This window comes from Taudactylus pleione, unplaced genomic scaffold, assembly GCF_031769625.1.
Source record: "Taudactylus pleione unplaced genomic scaffold, aTauple2 ptg000430l, whole genome shotgun sequence".
In the NCBI taxonomy this organism is placed as follows: Eukaryota; Metazoa; Chordata; class Amphibia; order Anura; family Myobatrachidae; genus Taudactylus; species Taudactylus pleione.
In genome coordinates, this window is record NW_028284832.1 from 1,081,864 (window position 1) to 1,104,600 (window position 22,737).

At 43.6% G+C, this 22,737-nt stretch overlaps 1 protein-coding gene across 1 annotated transcript in view; it reads right to left on the reverse strand.

The window, feature by feature from the left end:
• The window catches only part of ANKRD11 (ankyrin repeat domain 11), a 208,706-nt gene that overhangs the window by 76,007 nt on the left and 109,962 nt on the right, over window positions 1-22,737 (reverse strand). Inside the window, exon 3 of the mRNA XM_088447357.1 lies at window positions 5,660-5,801. Coding sequence (XP_088303483.1) covers window positions 5,660-5,743 — 84 coding nt within the window. The 5' untranslated portion in view covers window positions 5,744-5,801. The remainder of the gene's footprint in view (window positions 1-5,659; window positions 5,802-22,737) is intronic.

A 22,737-nucleotide genomic window follows, 5' to 3' on the forward strand; every position in this document is an offset into this window, starting at 1 on the left:
CCAGTGTGTACCCAGCATAAGTCCTAATGCTAAAACAAAATGTAGGATCGAAACTTTTAAAGACAATACCTTCTTGAGTTGTTTAATAAACAAAACCTATATTAAGGGGACAATTCAGTTTAGTCTGCGGCTATTTATATTTTAAGGCACCTGACGGAGCAGTTAATTTGTTGCTCCGTCTGAGCGCAATAGCTGCTGGCGCTTATACCCGCACCCTCAGGTAGGTGGAAGCAAAAATGTGCGCGAGACACATCCATACAGCCCCACAAAATACCAGACCCACTACTTTAAACCCATTTTCCACCACTTTAACACAAAAATTATACAGTAGGTCATTGGCCCTATTAAAAAAATGTGGGGGGGAGGTCGGTCCAAGTCCTGACAATTTTACCCAAAAATAGCAATTTTGCACAATCAGCTACTCCGAGATGGTGAAAAGTAATTTGCTAATTCCTATACAGTTTTCACATATGCAAAAACCGCGGCCAATAGGATTTTGCGATAACCATGATTCCTAAAAACGCAGACAATATGTTGCAAGTGCATCGGCGGGTGTGTACACCTGATTTGGTGGGGGCTGGCTGCCAGTGATGGGCGCCCGACGGAGCAATTCAATAGTTACTCCGTTCGACATAATAGAAGACTGCGCTGTTTCAGCTTGCAGCTTCCTGAGGTTTCAAGCAGAAGTGTGCAATAAGTCCATGGTTTGGACATCCAAACTGCTGTTTGGGCACTAAATCTTAAGACAGTTTAGCTATTTTACGCGGGCAAACCCATTGTAGATGGGCGACAAGTGTGATAATTAATGGGCGCCCAAAACAATTGAATTGCTACATTGGGTGCCTATTAGTGTGGCTAAAACAATTAAAATCGCCCCCAATATGTAGTAAGGATGTTGACCTATCTACAGATGGTACTAAATATTCCTGAGGCCATCTTGAAAACACGCACTTAGGGGTCCAGCAGGACAGTTTCAGTAACACTGCTGTAAATAGTCACATTTATACCTAAACTCAGCCATATAATTGCCATTGGCAGTTAAATACAGAAATGAATCTTGCTTTTTTTTAAATTTAATCCAATTAATAAGATTGTTTAATAGAAGTTTTATATAGTGCTATAGAATAGGATAATTGTACTCCAGTGCTGGAAAGATACACCTCTAGCCTTGCCAAGTTAACATTTAGTTTCACCCTTAATCTGCAAACCCTGGTTTATTAGGAGCTCTGGTTAGGGGTGACGATGATTATACACGTCGTTAAAGTAAAGATAGACTAAGGTATAAAGTAAAAATATGTACAAGTTCATTTAAATACAACAGCAATATCTGAGCGTTCACTCTTTCACTCAAGGAAGATATCCTAACCTAGTGGCTCCCAAACTGGCTACCATGGCCTGTGGTTAAGGATAAAGTCAAATTATTTATGGACAATTGGAGGGGGGGTGTCGGGGGGATTTGTCAATTTGGATAGAGGAGAAATGCAACGGGAAATTGGTCCCGGAGTTTTCAATATACCTCGCCGTTTAGTCCGACTGCAATCCCTTCAGTGGGTGTTTAGTCAGAGAATGGCGGTTTTTGCGACTTAAGTGCCGGCCGCGAGGATGTCAGCGCAGTGCTAAGCCGAGAAACAGCAAGGCAGGCACTTTAGATTGGACAGCAGCTCGCGAGTGGGTCTGAATCAGGCCCCTAGTCTGCTCATTACCTTACATTGCCACCCCCCCAGGGATAATGGTAGGGATCATTTCTCTTTTCCCACTACAATAATGACTGCTATACATTGTCCCTCATTTCCATATTCTCTTTACACCAGGCTTAAATATATCTCAGGAGATGACGCTTAGAGGATCATGGTTTCAGTTATCTATAGAAGTTATCAACAAGCGCACGCTTTCTATAAGTCCCTAAAAAGAAATTAAAATTTTTTAACCTGTAGCACAATTGAAATACTAAATATATCATTACTGTAGCATTGTCTTAGTCTGTCCCATAATCCTACCCCTTTCCTCTTAGGTGATATAAATAAGTACAAAGGTTTACAATGACTGCCCTTTAAAACCGTATCTTTCCGCAATATACACATCTGAAATGAGCCAACGCTATGTTATACTCCGTGTCCTCTACCTGCAACAAGGAGCGGTGATGTGGCAGAAGGTGCGATATATACATGAAGTTGGTTACGCTTTACTAGCGCATCAGGCCCAAGGACAAGATTAAGTCTATTCCAGGCCTCCCATCCCAAACAGCAAAGCAAGTTTGGGATAATGGGGCATAGGGATGAACATCGGAAGCCCACCATCAAATGATGGCTGGGCTTCCACCATCAAAACTCCGTTGTGATGGCAAGTAACCATTGCATCAAAAGTATATGAAAAAAGACTATTCAATTGATATTCTTAAGCGCAAAAGATCTTTTGCGCAATAGCCTTATTTCAGGGCTGACAGAAGACTGCACTGGGGGTGGGACGGGGCAGAGCAAGATGCCCGATGCCAGCACCGCAGGGAAAGTGCAGCTCTCAGCATTATTAAAAAAAAAAATCACCACATCACCATCGAATCATTACCATTCAATCGCTGCAAACATCGGAATACTGCCATCGAATGGTTAAAAACACTACCATCACAAGAAAAATGGATGGCCGGCAAACCACAACAATCGATGTCCATCCCTAATGTGGCCGCCTGCTTTTTACCCAGTCTGCAAGTGAAACTACTTTAAAAAAACATCTAAAGAAAACCGTTCACCTAGTTTATAGTGCATTTGATTCAAAGGGGGGGACTCAAGCGCCGCAAGGATGCAGCTCCCTGGTTAAATGGCTGAAACTATTCTATTACTCCCATGTTACGCCCAGCACTATCCCTTACCACGGATTTCTGCTTGCCCCCACCAAAGTCAGAATGACTTCTGTGTTGTGCGACCTCATCTGTGGGCGGAGTCAACTGTTTTGGGACCAATTATTCATAGTGGATTACTGCCTGCAGCCTCCTAAAGACTGAGCAAAAATCCACCACCTAGATTAGGGCTTTTGGGGGCCTTAACTGGCACATTACATGGAAGAAGCCACTTTATGCGGCTAATTCCGTGCATTTTACGCGCGAGAAGGCTGCAGTTACAACCAGCGCGGGGATAGTCGAGCCAACAACTGAATAGCTTTTGTCACACTGGTTTGGACACTCTTAAGGTGCACATCCACATGCCGATATTACTGAGCGATTTCACGGTTACGACATGTAATCGTGCAATCGCTCAGTAATCATGCACTTATGTTGAAAATGACCAGCGATGCGCGCTCCCGCTGGTCGTTTCTGACATCAATCGGGTGAACATGCCAGGCAATCTGACGAGAACGACAAATTAGGCATGTTCACAGATGATGGAGGGTGCCTGCACTGAACGACTGAACAGACTGAAATGACTGCACTATTACAATGTCGTAATCGTGCCGGTATCTGCTAGTGGATACGTGGCATTAGCTCCTATCTAATTGAATTCCCTTTTAACAGTTCACCAGATTAGATAGTGGGTAGTTTGCAGGAAAGTACTACTGTGCATGTATCAGTATGTGGAAGGCATTACATGGCAAACTGTGTCCGAGTACTTGTGGGAGCATTTTAAAGCGAGTGAATAAAATGCTGGGGTCATTTTAGGGCTCTTTATTTAATCACTTGTAGTATGTGAAATTGAGTGACACTGCTAGTCTAAGACAATCATTTTGTAAGCACACTTTTGGGCTGTGGTTACTAAAGAGGAATGTTAAAATTATAAAGAAAAACTGAAACAACTAACAATGCATATTACTTTGGAAGCAAAGTTTGTAACGAATTAAGAAACAAAATCCAATATGTAACTAAAAAGGGAAATTCAATGGTTTTCTGTGCTGCGATAATTAATGAGAGCCAGGCAGAGCAATTCAGTTGTTGCTCCATTCAGGTGCAAATGGGGCAGGTGGACATTTCTGCTTTCTTCCCCCTCAGGTGTCCGCAGAAATGTGGGAAAGTCTTGGTTTAGAGTGCCCAATTGCTGCTTGGGCGTGCTAACCTGGACAATAGATTGTTTTGCTATGTAAAACTGCTAAATCTGTCTATTTGAGAGTGAATATTGCCCCGCATGTTTAGACAAGTGATAAGGCACGTTCGGGGGCACAAAAACAATCGAATCGCGGTGCTTATATTTCCTAAAACTCGGAATTTCTTAAAAATAAATAATATAGGAAGAAACCCATTTGCCCATCAGTATTAAAAATAATCTATGTATATAGAAAAAAATAAAAATCACCCATGTTGTCTGCATTACCACTTTATGATAAAAAATGTCTGTACTGATAAAAAAGCACAGATTCACAATTCAATAATTCATCATGGACTTTGCTTTAATAAGCAAAGTCCATGATGAATTATTGAATTGTGAATCTGTGCTTCTAGTTGAATCAAGTCTGATATGCATGTAATAAACACACAAATTCACCATTTATACAATTAAAAATACATATTAATTGCAGCCGGTTGCTCAAAACACAATAGTTTAAAATATATCCTCATCAGAGGGTTCATGCAATAAAATATAAGGCACAATGAGGGCGATTCAAATCAGCGCACTGCTGAGTAGCCCCAGGAAGGAGTCCCCAGTTATTCAACTGACCATGCTGTTAAGTGCGACTACAGGATTACTGCCCACAACTTCCTGAGGTGCAAGCAGAAATCTCACTGAAGTGCCGGCCGCAATGCTGTTTTCCGGCTTGGCGCTTTATATATCCATCACTATGATAAAGCTCCCATCTATAGGAGCAAAACACATTAGGGATAACACCGCTGGCATAGGTCCCTGGAGGACGTGTATGATAAAGGACCTGAGTGAGGAAGCGGCTAAACCCTGTCTAATTGGGTGTGATAACGAATGGATGCCCAAATATTGAATTGCTACATTTGGCACCCATTAATTATCACGGTGCTCAAAACAATTGAACCGTCCCCTAGGAGTTAAGAGTCCTACCCATGAACATACCATCAATGTTAACAGGTAGCTCAGATGAGAAACCACTAGAGCCTTCAAGGGGGAGATTCAATTGTGGCACGTGTCCCCTGCTGGCCATCTATAGTAATGGCCGTGTATCTCCAGTCGAAGCCCATTAGCCGTGGCAGTGACATTTTCTCGCAGCCACCGGATGAAAGAGAAAAAATTCTAAAGACCATTTTTATGGGTGCCCCGAAGGTGGTATGGGCTCCCTAACCACCTCTTTCGACGGGTTTAGCCACTTTGCGCGGCTAAACCCGGTGTTTGTGGGCGTAGTAAATGCAAATGGGCGGCCGAATGGAGAAAACTGAACTGCTCCGTCGGGCGCCTATTCGCATTAGCGTAACACAATTGAGATACACCCCTCCCCCAACATTGAAGATACAGAAAACTAAAAGGAAAGCACAACTACCCTCTACATAAGATTAGGCGACCTCCACTGTACCAAGGAAATGGACCATCCAAAATTATGCCTAAAACAAAAGCCAAATGAATGGAACAATTTACGCCTTGTATGTCATTGCAAGTATTCCATCGCACCTTGTAATGTTGGCACAAACCAAAACAATGTTTCAACATTACTGGCGTGTTAATATGGATCAGTAGTAAGGAGACATGGCAGTAGATGGGTGCACACAAAGATAAGGTACCTTTTTCCCAGTTTGTTTCTCCACCATGTCGTAGCTGATGAATTCTTCTGGCTGTGGTGTTTTAGAACACCCACCCTTGGGCATCGTTTTGCCTTCCTTACTTGGCCTTCATTTATGCCCCTATCGCTTCGTCATCAACAGTCTGAAAGGAGAGAAACGAGTGAATGGAATCTCATTTTCACCAATAAAGTTTACATTCTCTGTACACATTATGCAATCTTACAGCCAGCCGTTCAACAACTGTAATGTTACAATTTATATGCATCAGTCGGTAACCCATTTTACAGAGAACATGGCAAACAACTTCAGGGTATCTGCCATCCTAATCTGGAGTTTTGTTTGGGCAGCGTGCCCAGTAGTTCGCACAAGTTTAGCAGCTTTACATGGTTAATCCTGGGGCATTTTGTCATAACATGTGCGATAAGTAATGGGCGCCAGCGACACTTGCACCCAGCGGCACAATTGAATATCACCCATCACTTTAGATGGGAGCTCAGGGTGTGAGTAAACAACTGAATTCTCCAATAATTGTGTGTTCAGTAAACAAAGTCTCAAATTAGTAAATCAGAGGCCAACTACCATATCTGTGCCCACATTGTTCAGCTGAGGACACTATGGGCACGATTCTATTCAACGGGAAGTGAACAGTGCTGGGAATGAGCTCCCGGAACTATTCAATTATTTGCAAAGTTAGGTCGGTGAAGGCTCGTTCTCGCACCTTAAACAGGGTGCTTAGGCGCGAGAACAGGCATTCTCCGACTAAACTTCCCAGCGCTAAGGGCAGAAAACAGCATCGCGTCTGGACTTTTGTTCTCTTGCATCCCCGGAGGGGCACGAGAAGAAATCCTCAGTCAGGCTTAGCAGCGCGGTGTATTGAACAGCTCCGGGAGCTCACTCCAGGCGCTAGTCACATCGCGTAGAATAGAATTGAGCCCTATATGGGATGAAATTTGAACAATTTGCCACTAAAGAGGGAATTCCATTCATCGCATATGATGAGATGCGTCGTTTCAGGATTGCACAAAGCATCCACCGGCATTACAAATTCTTCCTTACACCCCATAGAGAATGTGTGAAGCCCAGCCTCACATGGAATGGAATCTACCCCACCCAGTCATTTGCTGCCCCCCCCCCCCCCCCCCCCTTAACTGCTATAAGTTATGCATGGATCTGTAAAATACATGAATCTGGTTTCAGACCTGTTCACTGATGGCAAAATATATCTGACCAGCGTTTTTATACACATTCCACTAATTTACATTTCAAAGACATGTTCATGTTTATACAAGTTATACAACATCCATGCATTTTAACTCAAAAAACAAAAGAATTAAGCCATGTGTTTGTATACACATTACTGGCACTAAACTAGTGAACACCCTCTTCAAAAGACATTACATGACAAGCTTCATGTCCAGTATTAGTCCCTTCCTAAAAACAACCCTGCAGAAACTGCAGTGTCATGATGGCAAAACGTGTTTGGTTCTATTTGCTATACACACCAGGCATATTGCCAGGTTAATTGCTTCCAAAGATTTCTGACCAACTAAAAGTTTGAAAGATTGTACCCAGTTATATTTGCACAGATTTGCCCTGACCACATGGTATGTCAGCTCAATCTTCAGTTACACCTTTGTTCCAAAAACTGAGATTTTCATGGTCATCGGCTGAGCCTAGCTTCTGCCACAGAGGCTGCACATAGGAAAGTGACCAGTAAAAAAAAAAGCAAACTCCTATTCAAGAGCATAGATTGGCAGGTTAGTTTGGCATAAGTGCCCATCAAAACTGGCAATTATAAATGCACCAAACTAAACCCTCTTCCATCACTCACTACTTATAGGAGAGAGGAGGAACAAGTCAATGCCAACCACACACATCTGTACAGTTATGGAACAGCTCCAAAGTGTGATAAAGTAGTGTCCTCCTCCATCTAACTTCAATACGCCATGTAGCGCGACTGAGCCGCCAGGTCCCGTGCTAATCTAGCGTCATGTTTCAGCTGCAACGTTGTGCAACTAGAACGCAGCAGCAGACACTGCTGATTAACAGGATAGGCAACACTTGTATATCTGTGTGCAACAGAGTCTGTATATGAAGAACATAACTTCATATACAGATTCAGAGACTCAGTCGCAGATATACAAGTGTCGCCCATCAAGTTAATCAGCACAGTCTGCTAGCGCGTCCTAGTTGCATTGCAATAGACGCCCAGCACTAGCAGAATCTCACGGTACCTGGCATAGCTTGTCTGCCAGCATGGAGAGGCGGCTCCATGATTCAGCGAACAGTGAGAGAAGGGGGCCACTGTTAGTAGAAAAGATTAAAGGTGTTGTCCAAGAGGTAAAGATACCACTGGACCCTAGATTTAAATTACTCCTGTAATCTATGTTTTATACACCTAATGTTAGGTATACATTGGCCAATATATCGGCCGCTCTATTGACTACAGATATTTCGTGTGTATGTCGGAAGTGTGTACAAGCGATATATTGGTGAACGTCATTTACAAACATATCGCGGCTACTGTGCAGCACAGTTGAGGCCCAATATATCTTTAGATATATTGGTGCATTGTGCTGTGTGTATGGGCAGTCAGCCGCCCGCCCGTATACTTGCTGCAAAGGCTGCTTGTGACTTACAGCTCAAATGGGTGGGCACACTTAAATGCCCACCCAGTTGTGACATCAGTTACGACCCAAGTGAGTATGCACTTACCAATCGTCAGATAGGACAGTGGATCAGCCAGATGGCCGATCAGTCATCCTAGTGTGTAGCCAGCTTCACATACAGCTGCCAATTAAACAACCATGCAAGTAACCATACCCTGCATTCACAGCAAGTTTAAAGCATCTCAGCTGCCTTCACCTTTCACAATTATTTCTCTTCAGTAATTGCTGCACAGCAACACACTGACAAAAGACTCCACAATCCAGGTAATGTTGCCAGGAAACAAGGCCAGGAACAAACACACTTTCAAACACTCGGGTACATGTTGTAACCAGACCTGAAGTGATGTCTGGCACTATGGAAAATTAGACCAGGCATATTAAGAGTAAAGCCCCAAATGAAAAGGTTTAGTAACCCAATTTACCATTGCACAGGTACGGTCACGTGAGCAGCTTGAGGACCTCTAGGTAATAAGGAGTCTGATAATTAGCCCTATATAGCAGGGGTGAGGAACCTTTTTTCTGCTGAGGGCTATTTTGATATATATAACATTATCCGTGGGCCCAGTGCAGGCCACGCCCCTTCCATGTGATGTCACACGGGCGATACCACAATTGCCGGTGATTACAGCAATGCCAGGAGCATCCTGAGGATGCTCCGAGGAGCTGTAAAAGCAGTGGTGTGAGTCTGAAGCGTCTTAAGGACGCTCCAGGCAGCACTGCTGCATAGATTCTGGCTGCATGGTGCCATTCTAGGCACCCTGCTAGCCAGATGAGGCTAGCAGAGAAAAGCTCCGAGGGCCAGACCAAATGATTCCGGAGGCTTTATACGGCCTGAGGTTCCCCATCTTTGCTATATAGCTACCATCATACTAACATACTACAAACAAGGGTATGTGCATTTCAACATCTGTGGCAACATTCATGTGTGAGGCACAATGCACATGAGACTTGCAGCAGTGGTATGCAGTGTGTCTGCATGTGCTGCAAGTGAGGATCCAAAACCTGCTGCACAGTTTACAGTAGACCTCTATATAACAGAAAAGAAGCCCCAGTAATACATCCTGAGGATCACCATTATTATGAGCAATTAAGACATACACACAGTTCTGAAACAAGCTCATGAAAACTTTTTAAAAAAGGTCATAAAACAAGAATTTGGTACAGAAGCTATTCAATACGCCGTTAGCCTGACTAAAGGATTTCTTTTCACACCCTCCTGAGAAATCCAATTAAAGTCCCGGCTTCGAGGCTGTTTTTTGCCAGCTTAGCTTGGTACTAACAGGCAAGAGGCCGGCACTTTAGTCGGAGAATGCTAGTTCTTGCGACTAAACAGCCAGGTTAAGTCAGGAGAACCTCCATTTTCTGACTTAAATTGTTATAGGCGTACTATACAGCACGCTGAATTGAATAGTTCCGTGATCAACTTCCCAGAGATATTCAGAGAGTGCTGAATTGAATCGGACCCTTAAGGGACTCTCAAATGTTATCGTCAGCAGCTGTCAGTGCTGGCATTTCTGCTCACCTCCCCCTGAGGCAAGCAGTAATGTGCGATAGGTCATGGTTTTGGGCACGCTAACCAGGCCTTTAGACAGATCTAGCCATTTTACGCAGCTACATCGGTCTAATTAGGCGCGACCAGCATGATAACTAAAGGGCACCCAAAAAATGTAATTGCAACATTGGGTGTCCATTAGAGCCCCTTAAAAATATAATTGAACTGACACCACAGTCAAGGTTGATATGTCTCAGACAGAGTTCAGACGAGTAAAACTATTAAAGCCATCTAAAGTCCTGGTTAGGGCACCCAAAACCAGGACTTCTTGCACATTTCTGCTCGCCACCTCAGAAATGGCGACGGCTATTCGTGCCCAAACGGAGCAACAACTGAATCGCACCCTAAATAAGTATAAACATTTAAGGGACGATTCAATTGAGCACACTGTTAACAGTGCCGGGAAGGAGTTCCCAGAGCTATTCAATTCAATGTTGTTTAGCCCGACTAATACAATTTAAGTTGGAGAATGCTGGTTCTCTCAACTTAACTTGGGTGTTTAGTCGCAAGAACACCAGCTTTACCCGACTAAAGTGCTGACAAAACAGCAAAGCCGTCAAACAGCCTTGCGGCCGGCACTTTGGCCGGATGCCTGCTCACACCCTCAGGAGGGTGCAAGAAGAATCCTTTAGTCGGGCTAATAGCACACTGAATTGAATAGCTCTGGTAACTCCTACCCTGCGCCATCAACAGCGCGCTTAATTGAATCGTCCCCTTAGAAAAAAAATAGGTCGTAATCTCTTAAACCCTCTTCATCATCTATATCTATCTATCTAATATATATCTATATCTATACAGACACGTTTAAGTAACACTAACAAGCTTTCCATTGAAAAAGCTGTAAATAAAAAAAAAATTTTTACAACATAAAATAAAGCTTAGGCGCTGCTAATCAGCCCCCCTGCGATAACGGTGACCCAACTCCTGCCAGGCACCAACTTAAAACTGTGGTGCCTCTAGCTTGGGGGGCATGGTTATAGGGAGAGTGGACCCAGTGCATCCTGGGAGCTAAAAGCTTTAACTGTGTGGTGCCCGGATTTGGTTCGCAACCTATACCCCAAAGTCAACCCTGTGGACTTCGAAGAAAGAGATAACAAGGGTAAGTTCTTACCATCTCTCTAATTTTTACCCCTGAAGCCAGTACAATGAATGGGTGGGCATTTATAGCCACAGACTGATTAACATCCTGCCAGTAACAGAAACTAAATCCTGACCACAATACAACTGGGTGCAGCTGCCTGGTGCCAAACACTACAAATAGCACATTAAAAATCCAAATTCAAAAATAAGGAACTGCTGCCTCAGCATCACAAATGGGATTACACAATGCAGACATTAGGTACCACAGTAAATCACACAAACTCATTAAATATGGTATCATGTGGTTAGAAGAGGGCGACAGCAGAAGGCACCAATGTTCGAGACTGAGTAAAGGTCAGAAAAAGTATAGAACCGGAATGACTACCAATAGAGTGATATCTTACAGTAAGTACTGCAGCCTTTACATGGTAAGATTTTTAACCAAGAGCAGAAATATAACGTTACAAATAAGAAATGAAGTATAGTCGCGTATTATCGCGCTGCTGCATTTTCCGACTTCTGTCCCAGGCGCAATGCGGTTACTGCACGTGGTAACACTGACAAGCCCCCAAGGCACTAGTCAGTGCAGATTTCTGCTAGCACCTCAGGAGGATGTGACCAGAAATCCGCTAGTCGCGGGATTACAGCACAGGCAATGGAATAGCTCCAGGCACTCATCGCGTGCGCGACAAATATAAAGTGTGACAAATGAAGGATATGAAGTATGAGATTATGGGAGTCCAAAAGGGAGGGATGCATCAAAACTGTAAGGTACAGGTTGGGGAATTGCCCATAGATACCCTCAAGTTCAATAAACTAATATTCCATGGCTGACAACAGTAAGGATATAGTCAGGATGGAGGAAGCCTGAATCCGATGACCGCTGTGACAGCAAACCCCAGTTTACCAGGCCTGAGCAGATGCAGACAGCAGTCCCTGTGACTAGTTTGAATGATATTAGAAAAGAAGCTTGAACAAAAACAGATGAAAGCTCTGTCTTTTCCCCGTTAGGCAGAGAAACATGATTTTAAATCATCATAAGGGGGAGGTTGATGCAAGTATTTGGATGAAGCTGCTTTTTTTGATACACTGCTGGAAACCTTATTTTTTAGGTTTTATGGTAGTTTTCTGCTGACCTGGATGGGCAATAAACATTACCACATACCAAGCTAGCATTAAAAACAACAAACCCTAGTCTGCCTTATCCCTCCAGCTACCAAACAATGGAACAAGAGCAGCTTACGCAGTAGATTGCCCTACCCAGCTATTTAGGAACATGTGCAAGATAGGCCTTCAGTATACAAGAACCATAACCAAAACAGAGCTTATACCGGAAACACTATACAGGAAAAAATAAAATACAGCTTAAAAAAAAAAAGAATTGTGATATCTCCAAAACTTATACAATAAACGCAAGATAAAGAGTATCTAGATCCCAAGAGACAGACAACATACCGCTGTGCTGTACAGACCATCTCTGAAGGAAGAATGTTAAAGGAACCTATATTTTCTCTTAAGGGGACATTACTTTGAACAGTGCCCATTAAAGAATGATAAAAATTAAATATAAGGTGAACAAAATAGGAAATTATAAATAGCACATACTAATATTACGCAGGAAAAACAAAGCTCATATGAGCATCCCTACGGAGATGTGAGCAACCACACACAACAGGGTTTTCCTAATGCAGCTACCTGAAAGGTGCACATCTCACTATATGCCCATACACATACGATTTACTTTTCAGAATTCAGATAACTACACCTACAACCATTAATACCAATGTTTTTTGCCATGTCTATGGGCTCGATTCTATTCTGCGTGAAGTGAATAGTGCAGGGAATCAGCTCCCGGAGCTATCCAATACACTGCGCTGCTAAGCCCGACTAAGGATTTCTTCTTGCACCCCTCCGGGGATGAGAGCAGAAATCTGACAAAAGTCCAGGCGCGAGGCTGTTTTCTGCCCTTTGCTCCTGGAAAACAGCATCGTGCCGGGAAGTTAGGTCGGGGAATGCCCCTTCTCACACCTTAAACAGGGTGTTTAGTCATAAGAATGGGTATTCTCCGACTAAACACCACGCAGAATAGAATAGCTCCGGGAGCTGTCTCCTGGCACTATTTACATGGCGGGCAATTGAATCGAGCCCTATATGATCCACTCGTCACATGCTACGGTCATATCCTGTGGAGAAAGTTTATGAAAACAGGTGTTTATAAAACTAGGTCTGAAACAAGAGCCAACAGATAAAAAGAGCAGCAATAAACCTGTGGTGATCAGTGTTAATGAATTTATAGAAGCATTCCATCAAGGGTCCTCAGATCAGGAAGTTGCCTGTGATAGGACACCATGGCAGCCAGTGCAGACTGAACCAGAGGCAATGGGCACTTTCACAGCTTCAGAACAACGGAAATGACTTCACACCTCTATTGCACTAGCATAAAGTGATTTTTGCATACAGAATATGAGGAATTAAAGAGGGGCCAGTAAAAGATTTTGAACAATATAAGAATTTACTATGTAGCTGTGTACACATTGTGATCGAAACATTGGTGGTGCGACGGGCATTCATAACAGCCCCTTTAATTGCACATGTCCTGCTCTGCATCGTTAATAAACAAGGCAGTAATGTCACTGATAACATTGGCTAAGTGGTGCAGGAAGTATACTGGACAGCTATCACATTGCACATCACACATGCAGTCCTCAATCTGACACTACAGCAGGAAAATCTGGCTGTAGTCCAGTGATGGTTCTGGGTGACCTTGTGCAAAGTCACTACTTTCTAGTGTCTAATCACGTAATGAGAACAGTCGCGGGACAGTGCTGGAAACTCTGCAAGAGACTCTTCTAAAGCAATGTAGGACATTTTTACTTTCAGAAGTGCTAAAAGCATAGGACAACCAAAATCCTTTGTAGATGTGCATTCACGAGTGAAAGCAGTCATACTGCTTCAGCGCTTCACGAAAAATTTCTATTTACTGCATAGAACTGATCATTAATGTTTGTTTTTAAATATGCAGCGTTTCAGTGTAATTTCTCCACGAATTGCAAAATAAACTTTCCAATTGCTGTATGGCAGTAACCACAAGCACATGGCTTGTAAGAGTCCACAACTAGGCCTTGCATAACAAAGCAAATATTCCCTGGTCAGAGATGGCACAGAACTGAGGAGAGAGGATACACAGCTAGCAGAAATCCTGAATGAGGAGACACGTTACTCCTGCAGCGCACTGATTAGGGCGAGCTGCAACCATCATTGCTGCGGATATTGCGCTGCAACCAACGTGCTGCCCCAGACACAACACGTCAGGCCAGTGGCTCTCCTATCTTACATTTGTCTTTCTGCACAAAGGAAAACCCTCGCTTAACAGTGATTGGTGCAAGGAATCTGCCATGCCTGCAATGATCAGATATTTTTAGAAGGAATTTGTATTCTTTAAATTAACCACCACATATCCATGTAATAGCCTTCCACCCATTATGATGAAACCAGCTGTTGCCCACAGCTTCACCCACGATGAAATGCTTCTGCTAGCGTTTTTGGGGTGTTATAGTTGTATTGCTTTGCAAAGGGGCCCTGTCGCAGGAGTGGCCCACGTGACCAGCAGCGCTATACAGACTGGTGGCAGAGGCACAGTCACCCACCAATCCCCACCAATATCACTGTGTGCCCTGTGCAGAGACTGCTTTGTAGCCTATCCTATTCAAGTGATCGCAAACCTAAAGCACCTCTCCCCCCACCCCTTACCGGTAACAGACATGGTACTACAACCATCTCTTGCATTGATAACAAATGTTGTCCTGTTATTGCTTAGCTTGAATGTAACGGATGGCGATTAAACAAAGCGCAGGTTATTTCTAGGCGTTTCCACTACACAATGATGAATTTTTCATGAAAATTGGTTCAGTAGATTTTGCACAACACAACGTACTTGTATTAGTATTGTTGAACCATAAACTGCTAAAACCTACTCAACAGTTACGACCTGCCACTCTCTGGGGAAAATTTAACAGCAACTGACGAGAGGTGACGTTTCGGAACAGCACATTGCGTCCGCTAGCATCACAAGTTTTCCCATAAAAGTGCAAGGGAAAACTTGCGATGTTGGCTCTACCGTAAATGGGCGATATGCACAGTCGGGCAGTGCCATGTGCCAGGCAGCACAAGGCTTTGGGCTCGATTCAATGCAAATTGAATAGTGCCATGAATAGCCCCTGGAGCTATTCAATTTTAGCGCTCTGTTAAGCCCGACTGAATGATTTCTTCTCGCACCCATCGTGGTGTGCGAGCAGAAATCTGAAAGTTTTCTGCCCTCAGCGCGGCAGAAACAGCATTGCGGCAGGCATTTAAGTTGGAGAATGCCGGCTCTAACCACTAGCCACCATGTTTAAGGCACGAGGACGGGCATTCTCAGACATAACAGCACACTGAATTGAATTGATCCGGGAGCTCCTAGGCGCTACTCAATTTGCGTTAAAATTGAGCCCAATGAATTGAATTCCCCCTTAGATACAATTTTACACTGGTACAGTTAAAGCATAATGGTGACTTATGGTGGGTACACACCTGACAAATATATCTGCAGATGGTCGTTCATACACACTGAACAGCCATCATCTGCTTGTGCCCCCGGTACCCGGGTCGGGGGGGGGGGGGGTGTCCCACCCTTCTCCCAGCGGATGCCGCTGTGTGTACGGGCGGTCTGCAGACATACCTGTTTATCGGCTGTGCAGCACAGCCAATGCGATATGTCTGAACGATTCAGTTCACAGACGTGTACACACTGGCCGACGGGCAGCAGATATATTGGCCGATCGATTGATCGGCCAATATATCGGTCAGTGTGTACCCAGCTTTAGAAGACAACCTGATAGGTAAGCCGGCTTAATATATCTGGCCATAAGTCTGCTCTACACCTATCTTGGTTGATCACAGTCAGGCATGTCAGTAGGACTGCAACTGGACACAGAAAAATAAAAGAATCAGGTTTCCTTTTTAGAACTACCCTAACTAACACACTTTTTATAGGGATGCAAATATTGTGTTAGCTGAACTACTTACTCTCCACACTGATCAAACTCTAGACGGCTAACAGGTCACATGACACAGGAGACTGGAGAGCAGGTTCCACACAACACAACACTTACGATTAAGGTGAACTTTCATTGTAGTCTATTATTTTGGAAGCTATTAAAAGAAGTCATCATGCACCTGACATAATAGCTGGATAAAAAGCAAAAGGACTTAACGCCGCGCACAACGAGGGACTTGAGAGCTCACATTAACCCATGAGCAAATCATATCTCCAGAAAAGATTCCCTTCTCACCGACCACACCTGTGCTAGACTTATGGGTTATATATTTTTTATGTAGGTTATCTTGTGTCTAGAAGAGAAATTGTTTTGCGCGAATGAAAAAATTGGTATACCTATATACATTCACGGGTCTCCATACCTGCAGCAGTGCGCGCCGCTCTCTGCTGCAATGACACTGCGTGTGTAATGACAGCTTAAGGCGGTATTCAATTGTATCGCCCCTTTATCAGTTGCCAGCGCACCATTTCAGCTCTCAAATTGACGAAAAGTGACCAGTTTGGGCTCCCAAACAGCACTTTTCGCGATCATGCCGAGGACTTTGGTCGGGTGTAGCCATTTCACGCAGCTAAACCCAACCACTTTGGGTGCGATCAGCGCGAAAACAGCAATTGAATAGCGCCCCGCGATCTCCCGTCACTTTAGACGGGAGATCGGGCGCGCTATAAGAATTGATTACCGCCGTAAGTGTACAATGTTCCAAGTGGCTCCGCAAGGCAGAAGTCAGCTTGTGACAGCCCCGGACGATCGTATATAGGGGAGCAATCTCTTTACTTGGCAGACCTCCGGTTTATCCTTAAATGGATTTCACAGAAGGAAATATGGCCCACAGCTTAATGGTCACTCCGTAATTTGGAAAATCCAGTGGTAATTAACCTCTGACGCGTTTCGTTTCCATGTTGGAGGCTTTTTCAAAGAGCATCTGTAAATCTGCATTATAACAGTCTGTACACTGAATATATTGTTCAAGTGTGTACCTAAACCATATATCGTTTTATCAGCACGTGCGTATACCCAATATGTCTGCAAACTATGTAATTAAGACATATCTGATCAGCAACAGCAACATAGCAAAGCCAAAGATATATATAAATTGACTAACTTTTAACATCTAGATAAGAGATGCCAAGACAGAAATGTAGTCTACAGATCATAAATATTAATTTGCTATAATCCAATGGACTTTATCACTTTCAAAACAGCCAGAAACGTTTAGTGAGTTACAATTAACCAATGTTTGTAAAAGGAGTATAACAAAAATCAAATCTATCAATAGCTCAGAAGAAACCAGGTTTTCTAATATTTTCCTGTGCAGACAGTATCCCACAAGACATAGGTTAGGGTTTCCGTGGATAAAATCTACGGCAAGGAAGTAGTTTGGGGGTCGCCGAGAGGGGGCAGGGGGGCAGGTACAAGTTACCGGCACCGCTCCCCGCCTTCTACATCACACCAGCCCAGCACATGCTGCTGTGTGCTGGGCTGCAGTGGGAGACTGCTCACAGCCAAGCGGCAGCTGGAGCAGTCTTTTATGGGGGGAGCGATCACGCTGATTGCGTTCCCCCTCTTAGTGCGCAGCGGTGCTGCTAAAAAAAATTTTTTTCCTGTTTTTTTCCTCCTAAGGGGGTGTGGCCACGCCTCCTGCAATTAGGCCACGCCCCATCACCCGGGCTCGGCTCTTAGCGGCCCTGGAAGTAGTACATGGCATCGGGCCTTAATGCTGATCACAAGAGCAGAATTGTGTTCAGATGCATTACATATACAAAACATTTAGCAAATTCATCTATACATACACCTACTGTAAGACATTCATGTCATATGCATTTAAAAACCAAGATCAAAGTACAGGATTATCATCAAAGGTGTCTTTCAATGCTCATCTGTACAGTCCCCCAAAAAAGTAGTGTGTTATGGGAGAATGACAGATGTGACGCAAGGAGGGAGACTGAGGACTGCCAGCATGTGGCAGCTAGCCAGTCTTATGAATGCCAGACCCTACCCCACAGGGAAACTGCACAGATATTTTAAACCAACCACCCTCCACAGCTATTCCCACAGACTTCTGCAGTCTGCTGCCAGATTCTATTTTCCACAGACCTGTTTAACAGGGCGAGGAGATGACTTGATTTAGTATGATGAAATACAGCTGCAAATTCCACTTCCCTACAGGTCACAAGACACTGCACAAGACTTTCACAACATTTGCATTAAAGGGCCAAACCAGACTAGCTAATCACAGAAACAAAACAGAAATAAGGAAGTGCCACATTCCTGATTCATATTAACATGGTTTGAACGTTGTGTGTGTATGCACCTTTACTAAAATCGTTCATTAACTAAATCGTTGTGAAAAAAATCTTTGTAAACGATTTTCTCCCTTGAAAAAATGAACTAAAATCGTTTACTAAAGTTGTTCATTTACTATGCTCATTTAAATGTAATGAACGATTTTTTAGAACTACAAAAGATTTTTGCATATTCCCTTACTGAAAATCGTTGAGTTGACAAGTCTGACTGAACTACAAACGTGAACGAGCATGAACGATAATCGTTTATCGTTTGACTCAGAAAGTGAACGATTTTTCAAACGATTATCGATAAACGATATCGTTCAAAAAATTGTGTGTATGCACCTTAAGTGTTAATATAGGAAAAAGGTATTTTAAAACCGTATTAAAAAATGTTAGACCTCAGAACCTATTCTTCATGCATTTCATGTAATAATGTGAAAAAATAAATTATGTGAAATACCCTAGAAAGGAGTGAACACACCCTGGTGTGGGAATCGGTATGATTTGGAATCCCGACAACAGCATCCCGGCAGCAGTGGAAATCCCGATCGTCCTCAGGTAAGTATTAGCTAACCTAATTCTACCCCCTAACCATCCCTTAGGGGTGCCTAACCCTAACCTTCCCCCCAGCACCTAACCCCAATCCCCCCTCCAAGTGCCTAAACCTAACCCTCCCCTCCCCCGCTGCCTAAACCTAAGTCCCCCGGGGGGGTGCCTAAGCCTAAACTCCCCCCGGGGATGGCTAACCCCCCCCCCCTTCCCCTAGCCTAAACCTAACCTCCCGGTGGGTGCCTAACCTTAAGTCCCCCCTGGGAACCCTAAACCGAATCACTCTGGGAGGCTGCAAGCAGAAATCTGTGCAGCTGCGGCTATTCGCACCCGAACAGAGCAACAATTGAATTGCTCAGTCGGGCACCCAAAACAATGGAATCTGCCCCCAAAGAATCCAAGTCAGAAATTTAGTTCATAAATCACTGCATTTATGCATGGTTTAGTTTACAGTATGCAATTTAAGTACTGTAGGTTGCATCCCAGTTTGGGTTAAGTTTAAATACATGAAGGCTCTGAAAGAACTTTTAGTGGTGGTAGCAGTTTGGTAGAGATTTTTACATAGGTGGAGTCTTTGTAATGATTAACACCTTTCATACTCATGCATGACCAGGAAGGTCCTACTGCAGCAGTAATGGTGGCCATACACTGAGATTCAAAAGTTGGTAAGAGGAGTTGTAAGATTTCCCTTGAATTTATTCCCTTAAGATCCTGGCCGATTTGTTTTGAAAATGCAACGATTCCACATAAGATTGCAAATCATATACGATATGTTGAGGTCTCTCTGCAAAACCATCTGATCTGCGATCCAACTAGACGGGGACGCGCATCGGGGTCGCAGAAGACTCAAAATACAACTATTTTCATAAGATTGGTCTGTCCAACCTGTAGAAACTGCCCAAATCGTGTGATCAATTGTCCCGTGTATGGCCAGCATAAGTCTAATTTAGAAGCCAGTGGAACCTCTGAGTCAAAGAATTGCATTTAAGGACATTAATAGAATAACTAAAATAAGCAGTGGTTTCTCAGGCTATGGCTCCAGGGATTTGGCCACTCCGATTCACATGGGGAGGAACTGAATTGCTGTTTGGGCAACTTTAGTAATAGGCATCTGACAGAGCTACTCAATTAATGCTCTGACCAGGTGCCCAGATTTCTGTGTGCACCTTCCTGAGGGTCGTCGTTTAGGGACCCCAACCAAGACTTTAGATGGGTTTAGCCATGCGTGTCTAAACCTGGTACATTTGGGTGCGATAAGCAACGGGCGCCCGCAACACTCGTGCCCATCTGCTAAACAATTGAATAGCTCAGTCGGGTGTTCATTACTTATGGGCGCGCAAAAGAACTATTGAATCCCCCCCCAGAGAGAAATGCTGGCTAAAAATGTGTAATGTTCATTGCAATGCATTTGATGAACCGGACGCCTATATAAATAAGCTGATCTAAACAAGGACATCCCCCTCCTGTGCCTATATCGATATCTGACAAGTCATTCAAAATTTATAGCGTGGCGCACCATCATGTAATGGCCAAAAAGTGCTTTCTGTACAGGATTATAAACATCCCATACATATTGTATTAGGATATAGAAGCATTTAATATGGATTAATAGACTGTTTTGCCAGCTGAGAATGTGATTTCTGAGAGCTTAAAACTACTAAATACATTCATTCACCCTCTCTCAAAGTAATCTTGGCAAAGTTGTCAAATTAGGAAGCAGGCAATAAATGCCAAAGGATGTCTGCATTTGATCCAAGCTGGTGTGTGCACAGAGACGTGCCTGGAAGACTGCAGTGTACAGTTAATGTAAAGCATGTACGGGATTGCAGCCTTCTCATTTGGGGACATTAGGTCATAACAGCTGCAGGAAGTTCTAATGTCCCCTCGCTCAGAGAGCAGTCATTCACAGATGTGTAAAGTGTTAGGGAAGGTTGCCAAGCAACCATAAATACGGGAAAAGGGGATCTATAGATTGTAAGCTTAAAAGCTGGGGCCTCTTACCTCTATATCGGTCTGTTACTTCACAGCCTTGTTTTATTACTGTTACTTCCCAATTGTAAAGCCCAACAGAATATGGTGGCGCTATTTATAAGTAGTGGTTAATAATATATGCAGAGACTGGATGAGGGGGAAGATGAACACTGCATAGAGTGAGCATGTTGCCTACAGAGTGCATTCATTCGGTCCTGTAAACCCGCCCTTGGAAGTATTCACCGTAACATTTAACCGTATACAGCAATTTAATTTTATGGATGTGCCAAGATATTTTGGCAAAATCTATTTTATTGCTCACTTGACATCAAGTTTTCTGAATGCCAAGAGGATTTGATAAACACCATATAAAAATGAAATTCCCAAGCACTTAGTCCTTCCCTTTTCATTGTACTGCAGGCAGGTGCAGAGTAGGTACAGCAAGTACACCGCTACCAGGCCTGAACACACCAGTAAACAGATTCTATGAAAGCCAGACTACAGAACTATATATGCATGTGTATTTTAGTCTGATATACTTTATTATGCAAATATAATTCATTAAATTCCTGTTATAATTAAGCCAATAGATATAAGACAGCACCTAGTCACTACTTTCTATTTTTTGGTGGGTGTATATATTTCCCACCTCTTGTAAAATAGGCAGCAGTCTGAACACAATATTTGCACTGAATTAAGAATTTCTTCATTCAATTCACCCAGAAATTGCAGCGCCAGATTTTTGCTGTTGTATAGACTACAGAACTTGCTTACTGCAACACCCAGCCCCCGATACTGGCCAGAGGCTGTGAAAAGGAGCCGAATGCTTAGGACGGTTTAGACACCACTAACTCGCTCCTCCAATATCATTATTTCTCTGCACAAAAATGCATCAAAATGTGGCAACGTGCTCATTCTCCTTGACCTCTCTGCTGCTTTTGACACTGTGGACCACCCTCTTCTCATGTAGATCCTTCATTCCCTTAGTCTACGTGATACTGCCCTCTCCTGGCTGTCATCCTACCTCTGATTGTTCCTTCTCCATCTCCTCTCCCACCCAGTTTCCACTAATGGTAGGTGTTCCAAGGTTCTGTTTTTGGACCGCTCCTATTCTCCCTCTATACATCTTTAGGTGAACTCATCAGCTCTTTTGGCCTCCAGTATGAGTCTATGCTGATACTCAGATCTACCTCTTCTCCCCCCACTCTCCTCACTAGTATCTTTAACTGTCTCTCTGCTATCTCTTACTGGATGTCCCAGCACTTTCTTAAACTTAACATATCTAAAAGGTGCATACACACTAGACGATATTTTACTCGATTCACCCAATTTCGATGCATCGGAATGACAAATCGTATAAAATATGTCCAAATCGTGAGTGTCCACTCACGGCACGCGTACCCGCTGGTCGTACATTGCATCTTCAGATCTGGTCTACTGCAGGCAAGATCTGCCAATCTCGTACACGATCTGGCAGCATATGGTACAGTGTTTATGCCTGTACAATATGTCATTCGGCTCCGCATACAATACTTGCAGGCATGGATCAGGGAGATCCGTGCTGCAAGCATGAAGACACAGATGCATGGATTGATCTCCGTCCGCGCATCGGTGTCTTAAAAATGAATAACTTTTCTTGGGGGGGGGGGGGGGGGGGGGGGAAATAGGGTATCTATAAATGTATTAATAAAAAATAATATACATACTCACCATCTCCTATGCGACGTTCGGGTCCTCTTCACATGGGGTCTTGGCCAAACAAAAAAATGCAAATAAGTGAGCCACCAGACAGTACCACCCTCTACGGAGGGTACTTCCCGAATGAGATCTCAGCGGTGGGATTTCACTATAGAAACCCTGCCGCTGAGCACTC